Here is a 21,121-nt window from a genome sequence, read left to right as displayed (position 1 = left end):
TCATCTCTCCTGATGACCTGATAAATAAACATCTTTTTCTTGTTCTCTTAGGTCCTACTGATCTCAGTATGAAATCTTTGGCATCCAGCACCACCTCCTCCTCCAGTTCAAACAGTCACGGTCAGGGCGGAGGGGGCGGGGGGGCATCTGCCCAGCTCAGCCCACCCGAGGTCACCGCCGTTCGGCAACTTATCGCAGGCTACCGCGAGTCCGCAGCCTTCCTGCTCCGCTCGGCAGATGAGCTGGAGAACCTCATACTGCAGCAGAACTGAGAACTGCACACGGTCTGGTGCTGCCCGTCTTTCACATATGTATGCATACATGCCATGACAAGAAAGATACATGTAGCTATGTGCACTTACACGCATTTATACACCTAAAGCCCATAGGCAGAGCCTAGAGTTCATTATCTTGACCATGCTACCGAATCAGTTTGTGTTATATTCACAAAGATAAAACATTGCCCGCCACTCCAAACTCTGCCTATGTTAAAGCCTCCTCTTTCCATCTATCACCCATGACGGCTGTATGTTCACAATTATCATAATGATCAGAGCTTTGTTTTATGATCAGAAATCAGCATCATCATAAAGTGTCTTGCACAGGGCACAATCCCACAGTGCTTTCAGTAAACTGTCTATGGGACGGTACATCACATTGAGTTGTACACAAACATTCTCTGTACTTTCAATCCTCTCAAAACAAACTTTTGATGTGGGCACAATTACATGTTTAATGATCTCAAAGGCTTTATTGAATTACAAAAAAAATAACACAGATGAGCCAAAACTTACACACCTCAGACATTTAAGTTACCATACATGTAACCATGCTGCAACTTTGATCCAGATTTTAGCCATTTAGATAAAGAGATTCAAGAGAAAGGGTTTCTAGATGAGATCTCTTCTATCTGTTTAATGCTAATGAGGTTTGGGGAGAAGGTGCAATGTAGATGATAATCGTTCTAGTGTGTTACTGTCTGAAAATGTATCATTTTCAATCATAAACACATGATCAATGTTGTTTGTACATATTTATAAATATATTCCTCACTCATATTAAAGAAAATTTCCGTTCAAGCTTACACGACGTGCACATACAAAAGTCTACTTAAAGGGGCAATGATTGGTTTTAGCTAAAGGTGATGTAATCTTATTGGTTGAGAACGGTGCACCGTTGGACATTATGCAAATGAAGCTGTGCAAAGTGGAACGCTTCAAACCCTTTCCTTCGTCCTCTAACGCCTTGGCATCCCTCCACGTTCAGCACATCAATGCACTGTAGAGGCAGAGGAACACATGAGTGACATCAACCTCCCAGACCGGAGGGAGTTGAAAACTGAAAAAAAAAACTGAAAAATATGGACTGCGTTTCCCATGATGCATTGCAAATACACTTTGTTAAGTTGTGAATGCTGCTCTTATTTTCTAACCTCATGACTGAGACACTTTCATCTTCACGTGGCCCAGAGGGACATCTCATTGGCACACATACTGTACTGTATATGCATAGTGAGTTGGAGAGAAAGGACCTACTGTAGTTGTTAACAGGAAGGATGATGTCATCGTTCCTTTCTGTCAGGAAAGCTATGCTCAATTGGCATATTTTTGGCAGTGATCGGTGGACTGAGATAGAATAGAGGCGCGTAGAAACTACAACCCCCATTACCAGTTTTACTATCCCTCCAGACATTTTCTCATGTTCACAAATGCCATCTTTAAAAACTGTATTAAAAAAGCAAAGACAATCCTGAACGGTTGATCACTTGTAAAACTGCATAGCGTTGTATGAGATCGGACTCTCTAGCCTTCAGCGGAGCGCCAGGGCCTTCAAGTTTCAACTCTCGTAGCCATAGCTTGAACCGTGTCCTCGCTCTGCAACATGTTTATGCGGAACTTAGCTGTAAAACATTTCATTTTCTTATTTTATTTGTGGCTACTTTTTGTACTTTTGATTTTGTTTGTGCAACACTGAGGGCCTATAGAGAATTGGTGTTGCGATTCTCAACATTCCAAATGTAAACCGTGCATCTAAGATTGATGTCTGTGCGGCTGAATTTGACATACAACTGGAGAGAAAACAAGCTTAACAACTTAGTTATCCGGCTATAAAGCCTGTTATTACCTCTTATATGTTATTTGTTGAATCGGTTTCTTGATGAACAGATTAAATATGTGCAGGATCATTAGTAATTTATATTCAGATGTTACACTTTATAAATTATTTAAATTGGTTAAAAACATAGTAGCACTTTACAGTCCGCATATAGGAAAATGTACGCAGAAGGGGTCAAATGAGACGGAGCCTTAAAACTACGTACATGACTCTAAATTATAAAATGCAGCTAGTCGTTCACAAGCCATAATCTCCTGTCTTAATTTACTCTGCGTCATATGTATTTGCTGAAATGTGAATATTTGCTATTTAAGACTAATTCTTTGTTCTGCTTGTATGCTTGCATTTACGTTCTTTTTCACACCCCCCTTTATGCAGTGCCAGGATCATTTCTGATTTCTGACCATCAAGTAAAATGCATCAGACATTATTCTAATTTAATACTGTGGTTATTGCAGACTTTCAAGCTCTTTACAAGTACAAACGTTGTACAAAGCCCTTTTCTTTCTGGTTTAACTTATATTTTTGCTTATTTGTATCTGTTTTTTTTTTTTTTCAAAATAACATGTAAAATGTAGTGTAAAATGTTTTTTTTAGACCTTTAAAGCTCTGACATCTGAGGTTGGTGAACATGATGCACTCAATGGAAAAAGGAAAAACTGAAGGCAAGAAAAAAAATGCTACAACCTTTTATTTTTTTAAATGCAGCTAAAATCTGCAATGAAATGTGATAACAACCATTGCCTGTGATATATTTTAATTTTGTGGTGCTTTGTAATATTATTATAATTCTGGTATTTTTTGTTTTTACTCCTGTACTTACTAGAAATTGTAGCTGAGGCTCAGTTTCTCTTTGTATACCAATGTGAAGTTTTGTATGATTTCTTTCTGGTTTTTTGACTCAGTGGAAGTGTGTGATGTTTACATGTACAGAATTTACGATTTTCTTTGTTGTTGCTCTTATTTTTGCTGTTGTTGTTTTTGTTTGTCCTGGTAAATCCCAGCCTCTTGTCCTGTCGTGACCCCACACCGTGCTTTTTACTTTAAAATGAAAATGCTGATTTAAAGGCCTTTGCACATTCACAATAGACAGTAGAAACACATGTTTTTGTTCTATTTCTATGCTTAAATCAATGCAAATGCTTTTTTAAATTTTAGAAAGCAGCATAAAGTGCAGTTATCCATGTTTTGATTAATAAACATCTTACCTTGTTCGCCTATGCTGTTTCTACATCAAAGGGATAAATATCTGTGTAAGGGCCTTTAAATGTGATTGCCAATGCTGATGATAGATGCTAAAGAAAGAGAGAGGAGGGACTTCTCATCAGCACAAAGTGCACGACTAATTCCCTTCCCCACAAATGTTGGATTAAAAGGCCACTTATAATAATTCCCATGAGATATTTATGCTTTTTCTGCTGTTGTAGAGACAGCAAAAAGACTCTTGATGTCATGTGAGTAGGGGCATTTTGTTTTGGGATGGGGCAGGTTTCTTAAGCTGATCTATTCAGCTCATATTGACATTTGTGAAAGCCATTCCTCCTATTGTTGGTACGTATGGGGAACACGCGAACCTCAGGAACTATTTGGACCTGCGTTACTTTTTTTAAGCAGGTCTGTACGTCTTTGCTGACGAGTCCTCCCTCTCTCCAATTTCAACCCAGTTATATCGGTGTTTTGTTTGTTTGTTTGTTTTTATATATTTATTGTGTTTTAAAAGTGAATCTTCTCCAGTAAATGTGGCTGAATATTTGAATCTTTAGAAAAGTGTTGATGAACATAAAAATATATATATAAATGTGTGTGTGTGTGCGTGTGAAACAACTAAAAGATGGAGAATATTGCAGGTAAAATCATTTTTGTTTGTTTAATGTACAAAAAGAAAAAAGCACAGGTGAATGATTTGCCTGCCTTTTACATATCACTTTGCCGAGAGACTCATTCTAAGACATTTTAAAATGTTCGGTGTGGTGTCATCGCTGTGGTACGAGAAAGCACCTGCAACCCGAGTTGCTCTTTCCTCCAGAGCTGTCTGAATAAAATCTGTGAACTGAAGTCCTAGTGCTGTCTGTGTTTCTTTTAATGGCCATGACAGCTGTATTCTTCTTGTTGAGCTGCTAGGAAATCAGGTTAGAAAGCATCCTATGAGAAAATCATTCTGTATAGACTAGAGAGAAATTTTATTTCTACAGTGAATCATAAAAGATGTATTTGAATGAGATCCAACCATGTCTGCTGAGTTAATGACACAATAATTTTCCCTAAATCATTTCTCCCACCGAGAAGCAGAGGTAATATGCAATGAAACTATCACACACTCATAAAAAGACCTAATTTACGAAAGTCATCATTGCAAATAAGTCTACAAATCAGGTTAAACTAAAATTAAAGTGACGATTGTATTATCATGGCAAAAAAATTATATTGAAGAGGGTATACGAAAAAATGTTTGTCCTTTTCAATTTTAGTCTTTTCTTTCAATCCAAAGTACATAAAAGTTACAAAATTTACCAGTCATACAAAATGCTCAAAACTGGTTCCAAGCTGTCACTGGGGCAGTACCATTTTAAAAGGCCTTAAAGGGGACATATCATGAAAATCTGACTTTTTTCATGTTTAAATGTTATAATTGGGTCTCCAGTGCTTGTATCAACCTAGAAAACGTGAAAAAGAACAACCCAGTAACTTAGTTTTAGGAAACAATTCGCAGCAGGAATGTGAAAAATAGGTAATTGAAATGACATCCCCTTGTGATGTCAGAAGGGGACAGTGGCGGCTCGTGACTGCTCTTCCGAGGAGCGCAAATTCAAAATATCTGTTCGGATTACGCATGAGATTATGTGAGTATCTGGCAAACGCAAGCGTCTCTTTTATCATAAACCCTTTTGACGTGTCTACAGCAGGCACTTATTTTGACAAGACACGTGATGCACACAGGTTCACTTGATGCGCCGAACACATATTTTGAAATTACAAACCACACACGACAGGCTGAAGTACTTCGCATCGTGCGCCCTCGAAAAAAGTCACCGGCAGCCACTGGAAGGGGATAATACCACCCCTTAATCTGCACTATCCAACCACAGCGCTACCATTTAGTGCAAAGGTCAGCTCATTTGCATGTTAAAGGACACACCCAAAAACTGCAAATTTTTGCTCACAACTGCAAATTTTAACATGTTATAATATAATTTTGAGCTAGAACTTCACATATGTACTTTGGGGACACCAAAGATTTATTTGACATCTTAAAAAAGTCTTGTGAAATGTCCCCTTTAATATGTACCAGATAAGCATACTTTTTTGTACCAGTTTGTACCTTTAAGGTAGTAATAATATGCACACTTTGGTACCTTTGGTAGATGCACATCACCTAGATTTAATCTATTAAAATAGGACACAACAGTGTGGATCTCTCCCTACTCACCTGTGTCTCAACCCCCCTTGTGCTGCCTATATCTGTCTATCGTTTGAAACAATCCCGTCAAGATAGTGTTGCTGTTTTGAAACGCACACTTCGTGCTCCACCCACTCCTCACTCTTGTTTCATTTCTCAATCTGTGCTCGTCACACGTTCATTTCAATGAAATGTCCAAGGACAGGTGCTGCCCGTGCCCCGATTTTTGGGCGCTGTATGATAGACTGTTTAAACCGCCTAAGGATGAAGTGGATAACACAAAAAGAATTAACAAACTCCAGATACAACCGGTCGTCCCGAGTACACCGGCGACTGAGGCGAACGATGACGTCGAGGAAGAGATCTACACGGCCCTGTGGGCTTTTCAGGCTCGTGCAGAGGAAGAGTTGTCTTTCCAGGAGGGAGAGCTGTTCCGCATTTATGAGCGCTCGGGTGACTGGTGGACAGCTGTTAAACTGGACAAAAACGGAAAGGTGACAGCAAAAGGCTACGTTCCTCACAACTACCTGGCCAGAACAGAGACAGTGAAAGAGAATCCGTGAGTATTTACACTGCAAATGAGTTGTATACTTGTAATTGTATACTTGCATACTGAAGTATTTACTGTAGTCAATTTTAGTGTATTGTAATTAGCCAATATTGTAGTAAAGTAATTACCACATTTAGTGGTTTTATACATTTGTGGTAAGTAACTATGGTTTAACTATAGTAAACATGTTTTTGTTTGTTTTATTTGTATTGAAACCAGTGTACGTTTTTATAGTAAACATCAAACAGTAGCCTATTTGAAGAGTTTGGTTCCAAATAAAGATAACTCCGTTTTTAATTTTTTTCTCAGAACATTATCATGTTATAATGTTTAATTGTGTTTAATTGTGCTACTTAGCTGTATATTTTTAGTTATAAAGGCTTAAATCAAATCAAACCAACTGCAGTTTGATTGATATTAATTGGAATGCACAATCAAAAAAATTGATTTTTGAAAATTTTTATAAAAACGGAGTTATCTCGTTTTGAAGCTCTTCATTTGTTTTTAATTTGCGAGTTGATAGACCTGTGAAAGTTAATGCTAAACTGTGAGAACTTTAAACTTCATTGATTGAAATAGGTAACTGTGCAACATCATTGTATTTGTTAACATTATTTAATGTAATTACCTAATTAAATGCTAATTTGGCTAATTAGGGTTTTTTTATTACACGTCTGGAATACTTAAATCTGATTGGACAGTCGTCGTGCTCATCCGGGTACCTCAATCCATCGACTGCAATATCAATGTGTCACTGCGCTGTCTTGTCTCATGGCAAGATTTGTTACAAATAAAAATATTTTTTTTGTCCTCTTGTGGAAGTAGCCCTTAAATAAGCAGTGTCATGTACACCCATCCGGTTGCTTTTGCTAAATAAATTTATTTGGGGTGATGGTATTGGGCTATTCAGGTTTATTTTTCGATTAAATGGCTATACAGAATCCCTTAAGTTACTTACTTCTCAATTAAAAAGTTTGTGTAGCTAACTTATATGTTTATGTGTTTCAGTTGGTATTTTGGGACGCTAAGCCGCTTCGAGACAGAACATTTTCTTTTGGGTCAAGGTAATGAAGTGGGGACATTTCTGGTGAGACAGAGTGAGAAAGACAGCATAGGATGTGTATTATCAGGTAAGTCTGAGGAACTATGTGTACTGAACTGTGGTTTTAATAGTTAAATAGTATTTTAATAATAGTATAAAATAGAAAATTTCACAGTCACAACCTTCTGTCCTGCAACCTTTCTGTTTCTCTCTCAATCTGTCAGTGCTAATCAGTCAAAGGGAAGTAAAACACATTAAAATTCACAAGGATAATGAGGGAACTCTTTATTTGGATCAAAGTAATGTGTTTTTTAACCTGGAGGAGCTGGTGGAACACTACAGTAGAAATTCACTGGACTGTGGCACTCAACTTACAAAGCCCTGCATAAAGGTAAGCAAAAGAAACTGGACAGAGATTAATAAACTCTGAAGATAATAATGCAGAAAGTAATTATCAAGGAATTAGAAAACGCCTGTCAGGTTTGTGTTTGTCATGCTGCATACTGTGCTGTGGGTACAAAAAAATCTGTAATATGAGGAAGACAAATATTTAAACATACTCTGAAGATTCTTGTTGTCATTATCCTGTGTTATAATCACAACACCAATTCAAATGATCTGCATTGTTTTGTGTTTCAGTCAAAATATCACTTGATTAAAGAAAGATTAACATTTTAATGTTGAAGTTCAATGTTGCCATTAAACTATTACGTTTAAATTTAGATAAGTTACATAAACATTAAGACTGTGTCTTAAGAAACAAGTCTGACCATCTTGCATTTAGTTCGGTCTAATCATTCTTACTTTTCGGATTCAAATTTGACCGATCTACATTTTTATGTAACTAATTATGAAAAGTAATGACTAATTTTGAAGAAAAAAAATATAAAATGTGTTTAACAACATGCATCTGTGTCTTGCTTTATGCTATTAGCCAGAGCCAAAGCCACAAGATCTTTCCCACCTAACAGTAGATGAATGGGAGTTACCCAAGGAACAGTTCACCCTAGAAGAACAGCTTGGTAATGGATACTTCGCTGATGTTTACCGTGGAAAGTATAAAGGTGTGGTCAATGTGGCCATCAAGATCCTGAAACAAAATGGTAGGTCTGGCGCATGCATAAATGTGAAAATGCTTTACTGTACATACAGTAAGGAGAGACATGTAACACTTGTAACATATTTTTTATGAGAGGTGTACATATCACTGTACTTTGTATTTATACAAGTTAATCACTTGTACTGTTATATAACAATGTAAGTTATCATATCAGTCTTGGAAATCTCCTGCATTGAACAGATATCATTCTCACTGTATCAGTTCTCGACTGAATCTGGTGAAACTCTGAACTATAACCCTTGGGCTATTCCCTGTTGTTTGTGAATGTGAAAAATGTTGTGTTTCTAGTTTGGTGACTGTGAAAGGTAAATAGGTGCACAGGTTTCATTCATTTACATGTGTACTGAAGACCTGACCTGCTTCACTATTTCCTCATTTAGCGTCTATGGACCACAGGGAGTTCCTACTGGAGACGCAAATATTGAAAAAACTCAGACACAAACATCTAATCACACTGTATGCTGTTTGTACAAGCTGCACCCCGTTTTACATCATAACTGAGCTTATGGAAAAAGGCAACCTGCTCAGTTTCCTGCGAGGTTACTACATTTTTACTACTTGCTGTTTATCGTAATGTTTTTTTTTTACATGTTAGCTTTAAATACATACTACAAGGTGTCATAAATGCTAATGATAAGATTGAAAACAATAAGTCTAATTTCTTTGGAAAGCAATCCCTTGATGAAGAGACACTTGAATAGGTGAGAACGCAAGAGCAGATTGATAAAATTCCTCACATTTTTTCGGCATGCAGGTCAGGAGGGCCGAAAACTTGAGCCACATACGCTGACGGACATGGCGAGCCAGGTGGCTGATGGGATGGCGTACCTTGAGGAGCAGAGCAGCATCCACAGAGACTTGGCAGCCCGGAATGTTCTAGTGGGACAAAACAACATTTGTAAAGTGGCTGACTTTGGGTTAGCCCGAATCGTCAAGGTAAGGACTGCTTTCTGGCTAAACAGTCTACTACTCTATGATTAATATAACATGCCTTTTAAAACTGGTTGTTTCACAGGAGCCGATTTACACATCTGAGGATAAAAAAATACCATATAAATGGTGTGCACCTGAAGCTATTAGCCATGGCAGGTTCTCCAACAAATCTGATGTCTGGTCGTTTGGAGTTCTCCTATATGAGATTTTCTCATATGGTGGTGTCCCATATCCAGGTAGGTAGAGCATTACACTGTGTAAGCAGAGCAAAAGTATTGGGTTCGATTCCTAGTGAACACACTTGTTAAAAAAGTATGTTTTTTATAAAAGGGTCTGCCAAATGCATTAAAGGGACACTCCACTTAAAAAAAAAATATAGTCTCATTTTCCAGCTCCCCTAAATATTTGATTTTTACTGGTTTGGAATCCATTCAGCCGATCTCCTGGTCTGGCGGTTCCACTTTTAGCATAGCTTAGCACAATCCATTGAATCTGATTAGACCATTAGCATCGCACAAAAATAACCAAAAAGTTTCAATATTTTTCCTATTTAAAACTTGACTCTTCTGTAGTTACATCATGTACTAAGACCGACAGAAAATGAAAAGTTGCGATTTTCTAGGCACACATGGCTAGGAACTTTACTCTCATTCTGGCGTAATAATCAAGGACTTTGCTGCTGTAACATGGGTGAAAGAGGTGGAATGATATTACACAGCAGCCGAAAATAGTCCCCTTAGTAACTTTCAATAGCAAGGGACTATTTTCTAGCACTGCGTAATATCTACAGAACTACAGAAAATTCTAGTTTTAAAGGAAAAATATTAAAACTCTTTGATTATCTTTGAACGCGATGCTAATGGTCTAATCAGATGCAATCGGGTGTGCCTCATAAGCCTTGAAAAGTGAAGCCTCTGGCTCTTTGATCGCCCCCTGGTGGCTGGCTGCAGTACAAGTCATAAACCCCGCCCTCTCCATTCAAACGAATGGGACTCTGCTCTAAATAAAAAAATGATTTACACTTCCAATAAAAGTTTCCGAAAGATGGTTTTGGTCCTTTCAAGTAGTTTTTATCACGCTGGTATATGTTCAAGTCTTCATTATTGTGGTACGTTTCATTTTAGCATGTAATTTGATGCAATAGAAACGGGGCGTGTCGTTATGATTGGTGTGTTTGTATTGGTCACGCGAGCGTTTGGGTGGAAGTTTGATATTGCGGCTCCGCCTCTGGCTCCACGGACGATTCCTTCTGCGCATGCCTTGGCTCCAAACTGACGTTTTTACGTAACATGGCGGCGACTGTGGTTGGACATTTTTGGCTTCAATTCATTACAATGGTGGGAGGCGACGTCGCGTCGTCCATCTTTTTTTACAGTCTATGGATTCAATGCATCATGCTAAGCTATGCTAAAAGTGGCACTTCCAATGGATTCCAAAGCGGTAAAAATCAAATGTTTAACTCTAGTGGAGCTGGAAAATGAGAATATGTTCAAAAAGGTGGAGTGTCCCTTTAAGTTAAACGTGATTCTGACCTGTAAAATCCAGGCCAAAGTCTCATAATCTAATTGGAAGCATCAAAGTTTTATTTCAATTATTGATTCCGCTTTAATTATAATTTTTTACATGACCTTACCTATTCAATATTAAAGAAATTATTGTTATATTTTCAATGTTTTTATATTATGCAGAATGATTTTATGTAAAAAAAACAGTAAATCATAAAAAATGACTTTAGCTTGGTTTTCACAAGCAGGGTCACAAATGTGTAAGTATTCTTCATACATATCTGGGCCAGGTTAAGTTGCATTTGTTTTCTGTATGTGTTTCTGCAGCTCACTCAAACCGTGAGGTGTATCATCTGATCGGCTCGGGGTACAGAATGCCTGCGCCTGATAAATGCCCATCACACATTTACGACATCATGTTGATGTGTTGGAATTTCCCAGCAGAGAAAAGGCCAGACTTCAAGGAACTGAAAAAAATGCTCATAAACACGAAACTATACACTGAATGGACCCCTGTAGCCTGCAGTGACAAATCTGATCCAGCAGAATGCAGTCATGATACACAGACCGAGGGCAATTCTTAAGCAAGATTTACAGTAAATCAGAAGAAATCTGCTGTGAATAGACTGCATTAAAGCATCTGGGAGACATTTTATCTAAAGTAACTCCAGCAAATCTTTTCCAGGTACTTTTGATCAGTTTGTGTGTTGCTTGAGTATTGAACCAATGACACTTTATATTACAGTATTAACATGTTTATTTTGTTATTTGCTTATTTGACATTATCTGCATATTTTCAAGGAATTGTTCCCTCAAATGAAATCATTTGATAGCAATTGTTACTTCTAATGATGATGATTATTTTTCTACTACAATGTTTCTTCACTATGCAGATGGGAATGTTTCTAAGTTATAATCAGATGTTTGTTTGTTTGTTTTTTTATTTTTAACATTTGCTGATGGAATGCAGTACCACCAAACTCACCAGACGTGTATTTTTTATGAATAAAATAAGACTGAAAATCAACCCAAACATACTATGGGTAGGCCATAGACCCATACCATTTTGTGACCCAGTCTGTGAAAACAGTCATTATTTTGTGATATACTGTACATTCTGTGAAAATACAACCTTGATATCTTTATATCAATGATTAAAATCAAACCTAGATGCTTTTGATCTTATAATAAGATTATGAGAACCCACTAATATTCACCACAAAAATTCTCGTTAATTTAAAAAAAAACATTTGTTAAAAATAAGCTACACATTACTAGCATTGTAATTTTTTGGAATAAATATGCAGTATGGCTTAACAAAACAAGAACATCCCTAGGTTTTACTTTTCCATATTACTTTAAGAATATTATTATATAATGAATGAATTAGGCCACTTTTTGCATTGATAAAATAACCACCAAAAGTGACCTACTGTAATATATCCTATCTGATTTCACTCACATCCTTTTTATTATCTCACAACTCACAACATTTACCCATACCAGATTTCTGCCAGCCAAATGAGCATCATGAAGGTGTGTGTTATGGTCATGTGCTATTTCATACATTGTTAAAGGGATAGTTCACCCAAAAATGAAAACTCTCTTATATTTTTTCATCCTCATGTTGTTACAAATCTGTATAAATTTCAAAGGAAAATATTTTGAGGAATGTTTGTAGCCAAACTGATCATGAGCCCCATTCACTTCCATAGTAGGAAAAATAATACTATGGAGATAATTAGGGGGGGCATGAACAATTTCGTAACAAACATTCCTTTAGAGTTCTTCTTTAGGACTTTAAAGTCTTTCTACTCTTACTTTTAAAAAAGAAAAGAAAAATTATTGATAGGACCCCTTTAACTGTCTCTGCTGCTGATAAGCACTGGAAAATAGAGATGTAAATACTATGAAAAGAACGTGCTTGGCCAGTCCTTGTGAAACTAGTATATTTCACAATCTCTCGTTGTGTTAGTTCTTGGGGTCTGTGACATATGGTGCTTGTAAAGATTCACTGATCATTGATAAATACTCTATATATACACCCACTGTCACTGCACATGCACCAATGCAACTGTTGTATAATGGCATGTTTTTTAGTATTATTGCCCCTGAAACTTATAATGTAAACACAGTAGCACAAGCATGCATGCTGTGGGGAGCAGAAATAGAAACAAGAACATGCTGGACTTGCCGGGCCAGATCTAATTGGATAAATATACAGGTTTGTTCAGAATGGGTACGTGGTCACTGCTGTGACCTGATTGCCTGGAATTGCATCTCCGGGGGATTTTGGGCACCTCTTATACTCTGCAATCAGACACCCAATGATTCAGTCTTCAAAGGCAGGGCCACAAAATAAATAGAAGTCAAATGTGATATTTACTTTTTTAGGCTAAACCTCTCTGTCACTCATATGTGCATGCGTGACCTAGATAACACACATTTACATTTTATGCATTGATTTGGCAGACGCTGTTATCCAATGAAACTTACAGTGCATTAAAGCTATACCTTTATTCAGTTTGTTTCCTTTTTGCAGTGCTAACACAATGGTTTATGAGCTACAGGGAACACACAGGTTCCATTTGTCGATCACTTTATATCTAAATTTAAGACTTTTCTTTTTTAACAAAGTATTCACATAATTTGTCTAGTAAATGTACTTATCTCGCAATAGTTAGCCTGTACGAAACAAAGCATTCAGATAACTTGTCTGGCTAATATACTAATGCCGCAATAGCTAGCCTGTCTGGAACCAAGCAGATATTAAATCACAACACTGTTAACCACAAAACCAGTTATGAGTAACACATGTATATTTGTAGCAATAGCCTACTATACACTGTATGGGTCAAAATTATAGATTTGTTATGCCAAAACAATATTAGGATATTAAGTAAAGATCATGTTCCATAATGATATTCTGTAAATATCCTTACTGTACTGTAAATATATAAAAATGTATTTATAATTAGTAATATGTGTGGCTAAGGACTTCATTTGAACAACTTTAAAGGCAACTTTCTCAATATTTTTATTTCTTGCAACCTTAGATTACAGATTTTCAAACAAATGTATCTAAGCCAAATATTGTCCTATAATAACAAACATTGCAAATAAAAAGTTTTTCAGCTTTCAGATTATGTATAAATCTCAATTTCAAAAAACTGACCCGTATGACTGGTTTTGTGGTTGAGGGTCACATTTGGTAATATTAGTATAAAGTAAATGTGAACTAATTGTCAACAATACTTTTGGAGCTTTTATTACTTTTTTCATTTACTAATACATTTCTTAAAATCAAAAAGTTGCACCAGTTTAGCTATTTTAAAAGTACAATTTTAAATAATTATTTAATTATTTTGAATTGTTTTTATAAATAATCAAAGTAAGGCAGATGTTTTCTTAAACATATTATTATGTTTATGTACTGTACCAGCCTCATCTCAGACAACACTGAACCAAACAGAAGCGCTTGGCATAATTCTGGGAACATGTGTTCACCTTTGTACAGAGTAACCCTGGAGTTCGAGTGAGACTGAAGCGCTTGGTAGGCTGGTTCACCGAAAACAGCTTGTGGGAGATTCCACAGTCCATAACAACAGACCATGTGCCAGTTTTAGCACGTGTCTCTTTTTGGAAACGACTTTGGCATTAGGACGGGAAGTCGACAACCCCAAAATATTCATTCAGGCGAAAGGTTAAGTAATGGAAACATTTAAACATTGACCTAAAAAAGTTGTCATTCATAAGTTATTAGAACAGCATGAGAGGTGCCATGAGGTGCAGGGTTGTGGTTGGATTCAGGAAAGCTGGGGACATTAATTTGGCCTTCCAAGGAGATGGTCTAGCTCAGAGGTTCTCAAACTTTTTGGGGTCAGGGACCCCTTACAGGGAAGTAACACTTATATTTTTCTAGTTATTTTAAAAGCAACAGTAGCAAGAACGGCATACTTGTAATTTTACTTTAGCTACTTTAAATGCTTGACTTATTCTTAATAAAACAAAACTAATTACAAAAGTCACTGTATTTTCTCTTTTTAAATAGTTTAATCTCATCTTTACTTGTGAAATTGAAATATTATATAGTTTTAAAGGAAAACACCACCATTTTTCAATATTTTACTATGTTCTTACCTCAGATTAGACAATAATACATACCTATATTTTTTCAATGCGTGCACTTAATCTTTGTACAGCCCGTCATGAATGTGTTAACATTTAGCATAGCCCCATTCATTCCTTAGGATCCAAACAGGGATGAATTTAAAAGCCACCAAACACTTCCATGTTTTCCCTATTTAAAGACCGTTACATGAGTAGTTACACAAGTAAGTATGGTGGCACAAAATAAAACGTGGCGATTTTTTAAGCAGATAAAAAATGAGAACTGTTTGGATCCTAAGGAATTAATGGGGCTAAGCTAAATGCTAACACATTCACAACGCGCTGTACAAAGATTAATTGCACGCACTGAAAAAAGCTAGGTATGTATTAAATTGTCTAAGTTGAGGTAAGAACATAGTCAAATATTGAAAAATGGTGGTGTTTTCCTTTAATAAAGTGAGTGGATATAGACAATTTGTTTTGGTATTTCATAATCATGACAAATTAATATATGATTTTTTTAATAATACAGCACAATTTCTAGGATATTATTTTGTGACCCCCCTAAGGATTGCAGACAACCACTTTAAAACTCCAGAAAAAGGTAAAAAAGTACCTTTTCATAAAGTAAAACTTTGCACCTAAAGAGTTCATTTGGTATATTGGTACCAAAGAGAGCTTATCACATCAAAGATAAATATTAGTATCTCAAAGGTACATGTTGGTACCAAATGTGCATTTTAGTAACTTTAAATGGTACTGCATCAGTTTTACTCAATTTTCTTATAGTGTACTCATCATTTCAAATAGCCTTTTAGTTAAAATACAGACAGAAAATAAAAAAACATCAATAAATGAATGTTCACATCTGATTCTGTGGTTAAGGGTCATATAATTGCTTTAAAATAATGACTCCAAAGTCATGATGATAGAAGCAATATGAAAGCTTTGTGTAACAGAATTTTTGCTTTGTGTAAAAAATTTAAATATGTTATGTTTTAGTTTGTTGTAAGAAGAAACTGCTGTTTCTCTTGTCTTGATTTAAAGAGAACTGTTTATATAGTGTCAGTTATGTAGGTCAAGGCTTCTAAAGAGGACACACTGCTGTTTTATTTGGGTCAACTAATTTCTATGATTAGCAACAGGTATTGGGGACATTAATGGTAAGCAATATGACTCCCCCTTCACAAGCTGACTAAGCAAACAATCCCTTCTTTCCATCCAGATGTGCGCTGTACAATTTCCTTATTTAGCTGTTTTTTAATGGACTATTTCAGTATATTGAAAGACTTGTTAACACTGCTCGAGTGTCTTTATGATTCATGTAACCGGTTGCAGCAGGTTGTGTTATATAAACCGTATTAGTGTGTCCTGTGTTTTAATCACTTGAAAGCCTATTTAATTCCAAACGTCTTGCACAGTGGCTGGTCACCAGGATCTCATATAACCGCAGAGTCACTTAGTTTAGTGCTAATCCTTTAAAATACAATGACAGCAGCTCTTTACTTTTAACAATACTAAGTAATGGCCATAAAAGAGGATGTATTCTGGGCTGCAGTCAGTCGTTTATTCATAGCGAATGCAATACCTGCACACAGTAATACAGTGAGTTACACTAAAACACTCATGTGGAAAGCATTTTGGGCTTTTATGTTAACAGCTTTAATTTGGTCATAGATACAAACATCAATATAACAATATGACATAAAAGCAGCCTGTTTTACTAAAAAAAAGAAAATTGAGCCTCCGTCGCCTGCGTCTGCCCATGGTGACTCCCGAATGGGGTAAAGGGTATGGCATTGGATTGAGGGCGGTTTAAGAGGGACATGGAGATCCAGGTTCTTTCCCAGAGTCACTGCTCTCACTCAATTGTCTTTTCAGTACAATCTCTCGTGCAACGCAGGTCACCTGACCATTTGTCACTGTGTAGGTACCGGCCCTGCCAATCAAAATGAACACTCTTTAAAAAATGCACAAAAAATAAGACGTGGATACACAAAGATGCTCTTAAACTCACTTCTGCTGGGATTCAAATCCATTAGGTGTTCCCGTTTGGTTTTGCTTCCCAAAAAAGAAACTGGCCCACCAGTGGCCAGAGTCCTGACGTGCTAGACCTGCCATCAAAACCATGTTTAGCTTTTCTTAAGATATTACACTTATATATTATACATATATTATACATTTCTCATGTAGAACTCAGGGTATAAGTTTATCTAAACATCCTTAATTTATAAAAACATCTTCAGATACCTGGTGGGTGTGGAATGACTTCACCCGTGTACTCCGAACTGCCACAGGAACTGTTGCTGGATGTAGATCCAATGCGCCCTGCAACATGAATGTGCACGGCCACAATGGTTAATTCACCAATGTTTACCACACTTAATGAGGATATAGAACACATTTTTATTTGTTTTAATCGATAGAAAAAGAGTAAACTCACTTCGGTAGTAATCATGGGTGGCAACAAGTGAACCGCTGGATGGAATTGCTGCCATTTTCCCGTCCTCTAAGTGTCAACCGTGTGGAAGATGGAAAGATGGAAGACCTGTTAATAAAAAAAAGGTTTCATAAATGTTTCCATGCAGGCTTGATGATGACAGCTGTACGATATCAAACCAGTCTGGAAAATATCTCTGGTAGGCAGATGCCTAAACTATCTGTGCTTTGCCTCGTGACTGCCACCCGGCAAAGATTATAACTTCGCCAAGATCTGACACAGAGCACTGGCATGTCAAATACCAATAACCCCCGATGGCTATACCATTAATGATTTACACAGAGACAGAGTACATGCCAGAAACCACATCATATCAAACACATGGAGGTTTCGCTGAAACTGTAGATACCCCCTCTCCTCTACTATCAATATTTCCCAAAGGGTGATGTGAGGGTACTTCAACAGCTGTTACTTGAAGAATCAAATTTCAACATCCAGCTAGCTACCCACTTTGCTTAAACCAGACATTACCCAGCTGGCACTGCAACGTACTTCAGCTCACATTTCATGACACATGGCATCCACGGGTTGAATGCATGCAAGTACCAAAAAGGAAGGTGCACGCAGTAGCTTGAAACTTTTAAGAGGAAGACTACGCAGAATGTGATAACTTTATGACATTTCTAGTAGGCTACAGTTAGTATTGTGAAAACCTCATGCACACTCCTTTTTCAGGTGCAATGGATAAAGGGATTTACCGTGTGACCGGTTAATACCTTTCTGTGCTACATACAACACATAGGACGTTATGCAATTATTACCCTAATAAAATGATAAAAATACATCCAAATAAATATAAAACTTTATCCTACACAAAAGTAAAAAAAAGTCTTTATTTGTGGTTCGCATACAATAATATGAAGTTAAATTATAAATAAAATTATAAGTAATGAGTCTTACTTACGTTTAAAATTTGTTGAGTGCTGATGGTAGCAAAGCACCAACTTTTAAGCTTGGTCGGGTAAACGCTAGGCGACGGGGCCCATTTGTAGTTTGGTTGTTGGGTGAGACCCTCCAAGGTCTTTCGCGCTCCTGTCCGCTCCAAATTCTGCTGAATGATAAGCATGTGTCCTATTTATTATCTGAGTGACCTTACATGCATGCCCCTCCCAATGGGCGTGGTCTTTTCGCTGGCATACGATTGAGGGCGTGGCTTGGACGTTGGATTAGGTTGACGCAGTTCATCGGGGCTTGCTCTCTGGCACGTTCAAAACAATGTCGTTTCACAGCTGTCACAGGCAAGAGAAGATAATCCCTCATAAACAACATACTGTCCACATGACGACAATTTTATCGAGGTCAATTTGGCAGCCTGTTTTAAGTCCTTTTGCACTGATAAAAACGCTGTACAGTCAAACTCTAGTAGGCATTCAAAGATGAAACATTGAAGGCACCTCTGTCGCCACCTGCTGTCGGCTGGTAATATTGTTGACCATCTTGGCCGTTTCTCAATCCGAAGGATGGAGCCTATGGAGGTCGCATATGAAGGCTGCAACGGCATCAATCCTGGTTTATTTAAGTTAACTGAGCATTACATTCGTATATTACAACAATATACGATAAACTAAGAATAATAGTCAACTTAATAATTGTTAATATTCTTAAATAGTCTTGATGACGTATGCGACCTCCGGAGGCTGCAGCCTTCGGATTGAGAAACAGCCAACGTGTATAACCATGACGGCAATATGATTCTGTGCATTAAAAAGACAAACACCACAATGCTCTTTTCATTAATTTATTTTTCCTTGATAAACCCTGAACAGTCTAGTATGTTACAGTAGTAAAGCATCCAACATGTATACAGTGTTTAGGTCACCATGGTAACATTCATAGTATGATTCCCATCAGCACCAGCCGAGTCAGTACAAAGAATCAAAAGCAAAACGATTGACCCAAAACAAGGGTTTTTTATATCACCTCACAGTGAAACTGACCTTTTCCCAACACAATATTTGGGACAGAGCATGACTTATCCACAAACAGTACACCAATCTTTCCTTAATTTTCTATATTTCAGATAGCATGCGTTTGATTAGTACAATAAATAATGAATTTCCATAATTTCACCAAATGTCCTTACTGTTGTTGTTACTTAATGTATTGAAAATACTGAAAAAGTAAAACACAAACAATGCTGGACATCACACTCCATAAATATAAGAAATCATAGGGAAAACATCCAAAAGTCCTTTATCTTTACCAAAAGAGAAAAAGACCTAGTGAACAACAATTCAAACTCATGTTAAAACTTTTAAAGGGTAATGACAGTAGCTTGCTTGATAAACACTTAACTCTTATTAAACATACGACATATTATTTTGTTAGAAAGGTTGTATAAATAAAGATTATAATCAGGGGAAAACTCTTATTTAGACCAAATAAAAAACACAATGGAATTATTTAGCACATACATTTAGAGAGATGGTGCTGTAGCACCTTTAGCCCTGAGTAAAAACGATTTAATAAGCAGGGTAATAACAAGTGCAAATTTCATGTAGAAAGCATGTAACAATAATAGCCACGATGTTTTAGCACAGTCTAAGTGAGAGCTGTAAAACAATTCACATAAGTCTGTTCTTTAAAAAACTTAATGCATAGAAAAGAAAGCTCCAACCAAAATTTTCCACACGCATATTTAAGAGGTTTTGTTTAACAGTTTGGCTACAACACCTTTACGAGGGTGAAAGTAAAAAGCTTCTTTGCACGCTGGCATCAATGTAATAAAGCAGCGTTTTCAGTTTGTACATTCTTTTGATGTAAATGAAGTGTTCTTTTGTTACGGGTTATGAAGGGTTTATGGAGGTCAGTTTTTGGTTGTGCTTCCAGCTCACAATGGGGCATCATTGTTGGTTGGCGAATTGGAGCCCTCCCCATTCGATCGTCCCATTACTTTGTACTGCAAAACATCGAAACACAGACGATGGACTGGGTAATACAGTTTAATAAACATGAAATACATTATATATTTATTAGCACTACAGAAACAGAAACCACTACAGTGAGTGAGAAAATCAAAGAAAAGGTGTAACCTTCATGTTTTCCACCTTGTCCTCAAAGGATTTAAAGCTTGGCGAGTTCCTGAGAAGATATTTTACAATTAATACTGAATAAAACATTCAGTTACCATTCATGCAAGGACTTAAACAGCTACACAAAGTGATAAAGCTCTTGCTTTGCATGTGGAAAAAGACAAAGAAATTAAAATCTTAAATTTGAGCCACAGTGCTGACCATCATTTTACATTTCTGGCTTCTGCACCTGTTGTATGTATAATCAATCTCTGATCAATATATACAGGCTAGCTACAACTGGACATTTACTTCTTTGAATCTGAAATACGAGTCTTGCTAAGAATTTACCTTTGTATGACAACAGATGGAAGACAGAATGTTCAGACATTCATATTCAGAAAAGGATAAGAAGAAGTGTTGCTGTGATTGGTACTTTACCTCATAGCTGGCATACTTAAAGAGTGACGCATGGAAAGGTTACTACTGCAGAGAGCAGGTTGGAGACAGAGAGCGAGCAGGCAGCATTAGCCAAGCAGGCAGCGTTAGTCGAGCACAGAGCAGAGAAAGAGATTGTACAACGTCATGAAAATCTTATTAAGGCAACTCAAACAGAACAACAATATATAACAGCTTTAAATACAGACAGTTTCAGAACTATTCTAGAAATCTTCTGTGGTACAGGGCAGTACAAAAAGATGATGGGCACCATCACTACAGCCTCTCATATATAGCTCTTACCCAGAGTTAGTGTACGGTAGAGCCCTGAGTAGCCCGATCGCAGCAGTGTGGAGAAAAACACAGCAATAATCAAAACCATCACAATATAATACTGACG

At 36.9% G+C, this 21,121-nt stretch overlaps 4 protein-coding genes across 17 annotated transcripts in view; 2 read left to right on the top strand and 2 right to left on the bottom strand.

Annotated features, from left to right (window-relative positions):
- Positions 1-2,953, top strand: part of nol4la (nucleolar protein 4-like a) — a 41,394-nt gene extending 38,441 nt beyond the window's left edge. Inside the window, exon 11 of the mRNA XM_065246955.2 lies at positions 52-2,953. Coding sequence (XP_065103027.1) covers positions 52-272 — 221 coding nt within the window. The 3' untranslated portion in view covers positions 273-2,953. The remainder of the gene's footprint in view (positions 1-51) is intronic.
- A 2,606-nt stretch (positions 2,954-5,559) lies between these two features.
- Positions 5,560-11,898, top strand: ptk6a (PTK6 protein tyrosine kinase 6a). The gene is made up of 8 exons (XM_065246956.1): positions 5,560-6,071; positions 7,071-7,192; positions 7,329-7,495; positions 8,039-8,207; positions 8,605-8,763; positions 8,979-9,160; positions 9,240-9,393; positions 10,990-11,898. Exons 1-8 carry the CDS (start codon positions 5,704-5,706, stop codon positions 11,244-11,246), a joined length of 1,578 nt encoding a protein of 525 aa, XP_065103028.1. The 5' UTR covers positions 5,560-5,703; the 3' UTR covers positions 11,247-11,898.
- A 4,410-nt stretch (positions 11,899-16,308) lies between these two features.
- ppdpfa (pancreatic progenitor cell differentiation and proliferation factor a) lies at positions 16,309-18,337 on the bottom strand. The gene is made up of 5 exons (XM_065246940.1): positions 18,177-18,337; positions 17,216-17,320; positions 17,023-17,100; positions 16,790-16,886; positions 16,309-16,711 (listed from the first exon to the last, which is right to left on the bottom strand). Exons 2-5 carry the CDS (start codon positions 17,268-17,270, stop codon positions 16,588-16,590), a joined length of 354 nt encoding a protein of 117 aa, XP_065103012.1. The 5' UTR covers positions 17,271-17,320; positions 18,177-18,337; the 3' UTR covers positions 16,309-16,587.
- A 659-nt stretch (positions 18,338-18,996) lies between these two features.
- The window catches only part of tpd52l2a (tpd52 like 2a), an 8,280-nt gene continuing 6,155 nt past the window's right edge, over positions 18,997-21,121 (bottom strand). For 2 of the 14 annotated variants that reach the window (XM_065246925.2, XM_065246930.2), the window contains 4 exons: positions 21,025-21,048; positions 20,725-20,769; positions 20,305-20,353; positions 18,997-20,171 (listed from right to left, as the gene is read on the bottom strand). In XM_065246925.2, coding sequence (XP_065102997.1) covers positions 20,103-20,171; positions 20,305-20,353; positions 20,725-20,769; positions 21,025-21,048 — 187 coding nt within the window. In that variant the 3' untranslated portion in view covers positions 18,997-20,102. The remainder of the gene's footprint in view (positions 20,172-20,304; positions 20,354-20,724; positions 20,770-21,024; positions 21,049-21,121) is intronic. The other 12 variants (XM_065246929.2, XM_065246932.2, XM_065246931.2 and 9 more) reach the window with 10 other exon arrangements.

The sequence above is a fragment of the Paramisgurnus dabryanus genome, chromosome 11 (genome assembly GCF_030506205.2).
Source record: "Paramisgurnus dabryanus chromosome 11, PD_genome_1.1, whole genome shotgun sequence".
Lineage (NCBI taxonomy): Eukaryota > Metazoa > Chordata > Actinopteri > Cypriniformes > Cobitidae > Paramisgurnus > Paramisgurnus dabryanus.
This window is presented reverse-complemented; position numbering and strand designations above follow the sequence as displayed.

Coding starts and splice junctions, on each gene's coding strand:
- ptk6a (XM_065246956.1), top strand. CDS start 5,704: ATGTCCAAGGACAGGTGCTGCCCGTGCCCCGATTTTTGGGCGCTGTAT. Junction 7,193..7,328: donor CATAGGATGTGTATTATCAG/GTAAGTCTGAGG, acceptor TCAATCTGTCAG/TGCTAATCAGTCAAAGGGAA. Junction 8,208..8,604: donor CAAGATCCTGAAACAAAATG/GTAGGTCTGGCG, acceptor TTCCTCATTTAG/CGTCTATGGACCACAGGGAG.
- ppdpfa (XM_065246940.1), bottom strand. CDS start 17,270: ATGGCAGCAATTCCATCCAGCGGTTCACTTGTTGCCACCCATGATTAC. Junction 16,887..17,022: donor AGTCATTCCACACCCACCAG/GTATCTGAAGAT, acceptor TTTTGATGGCAG/GTCTAGCACGTCAGGACTCT. Junction 16,712..16,789: donor GGATTTGAATCCCAGCAGAA/GTGAGTTTAAGA, acceptor TTTGATTGGCAG/GGCCGGTACCTACACAGTGA.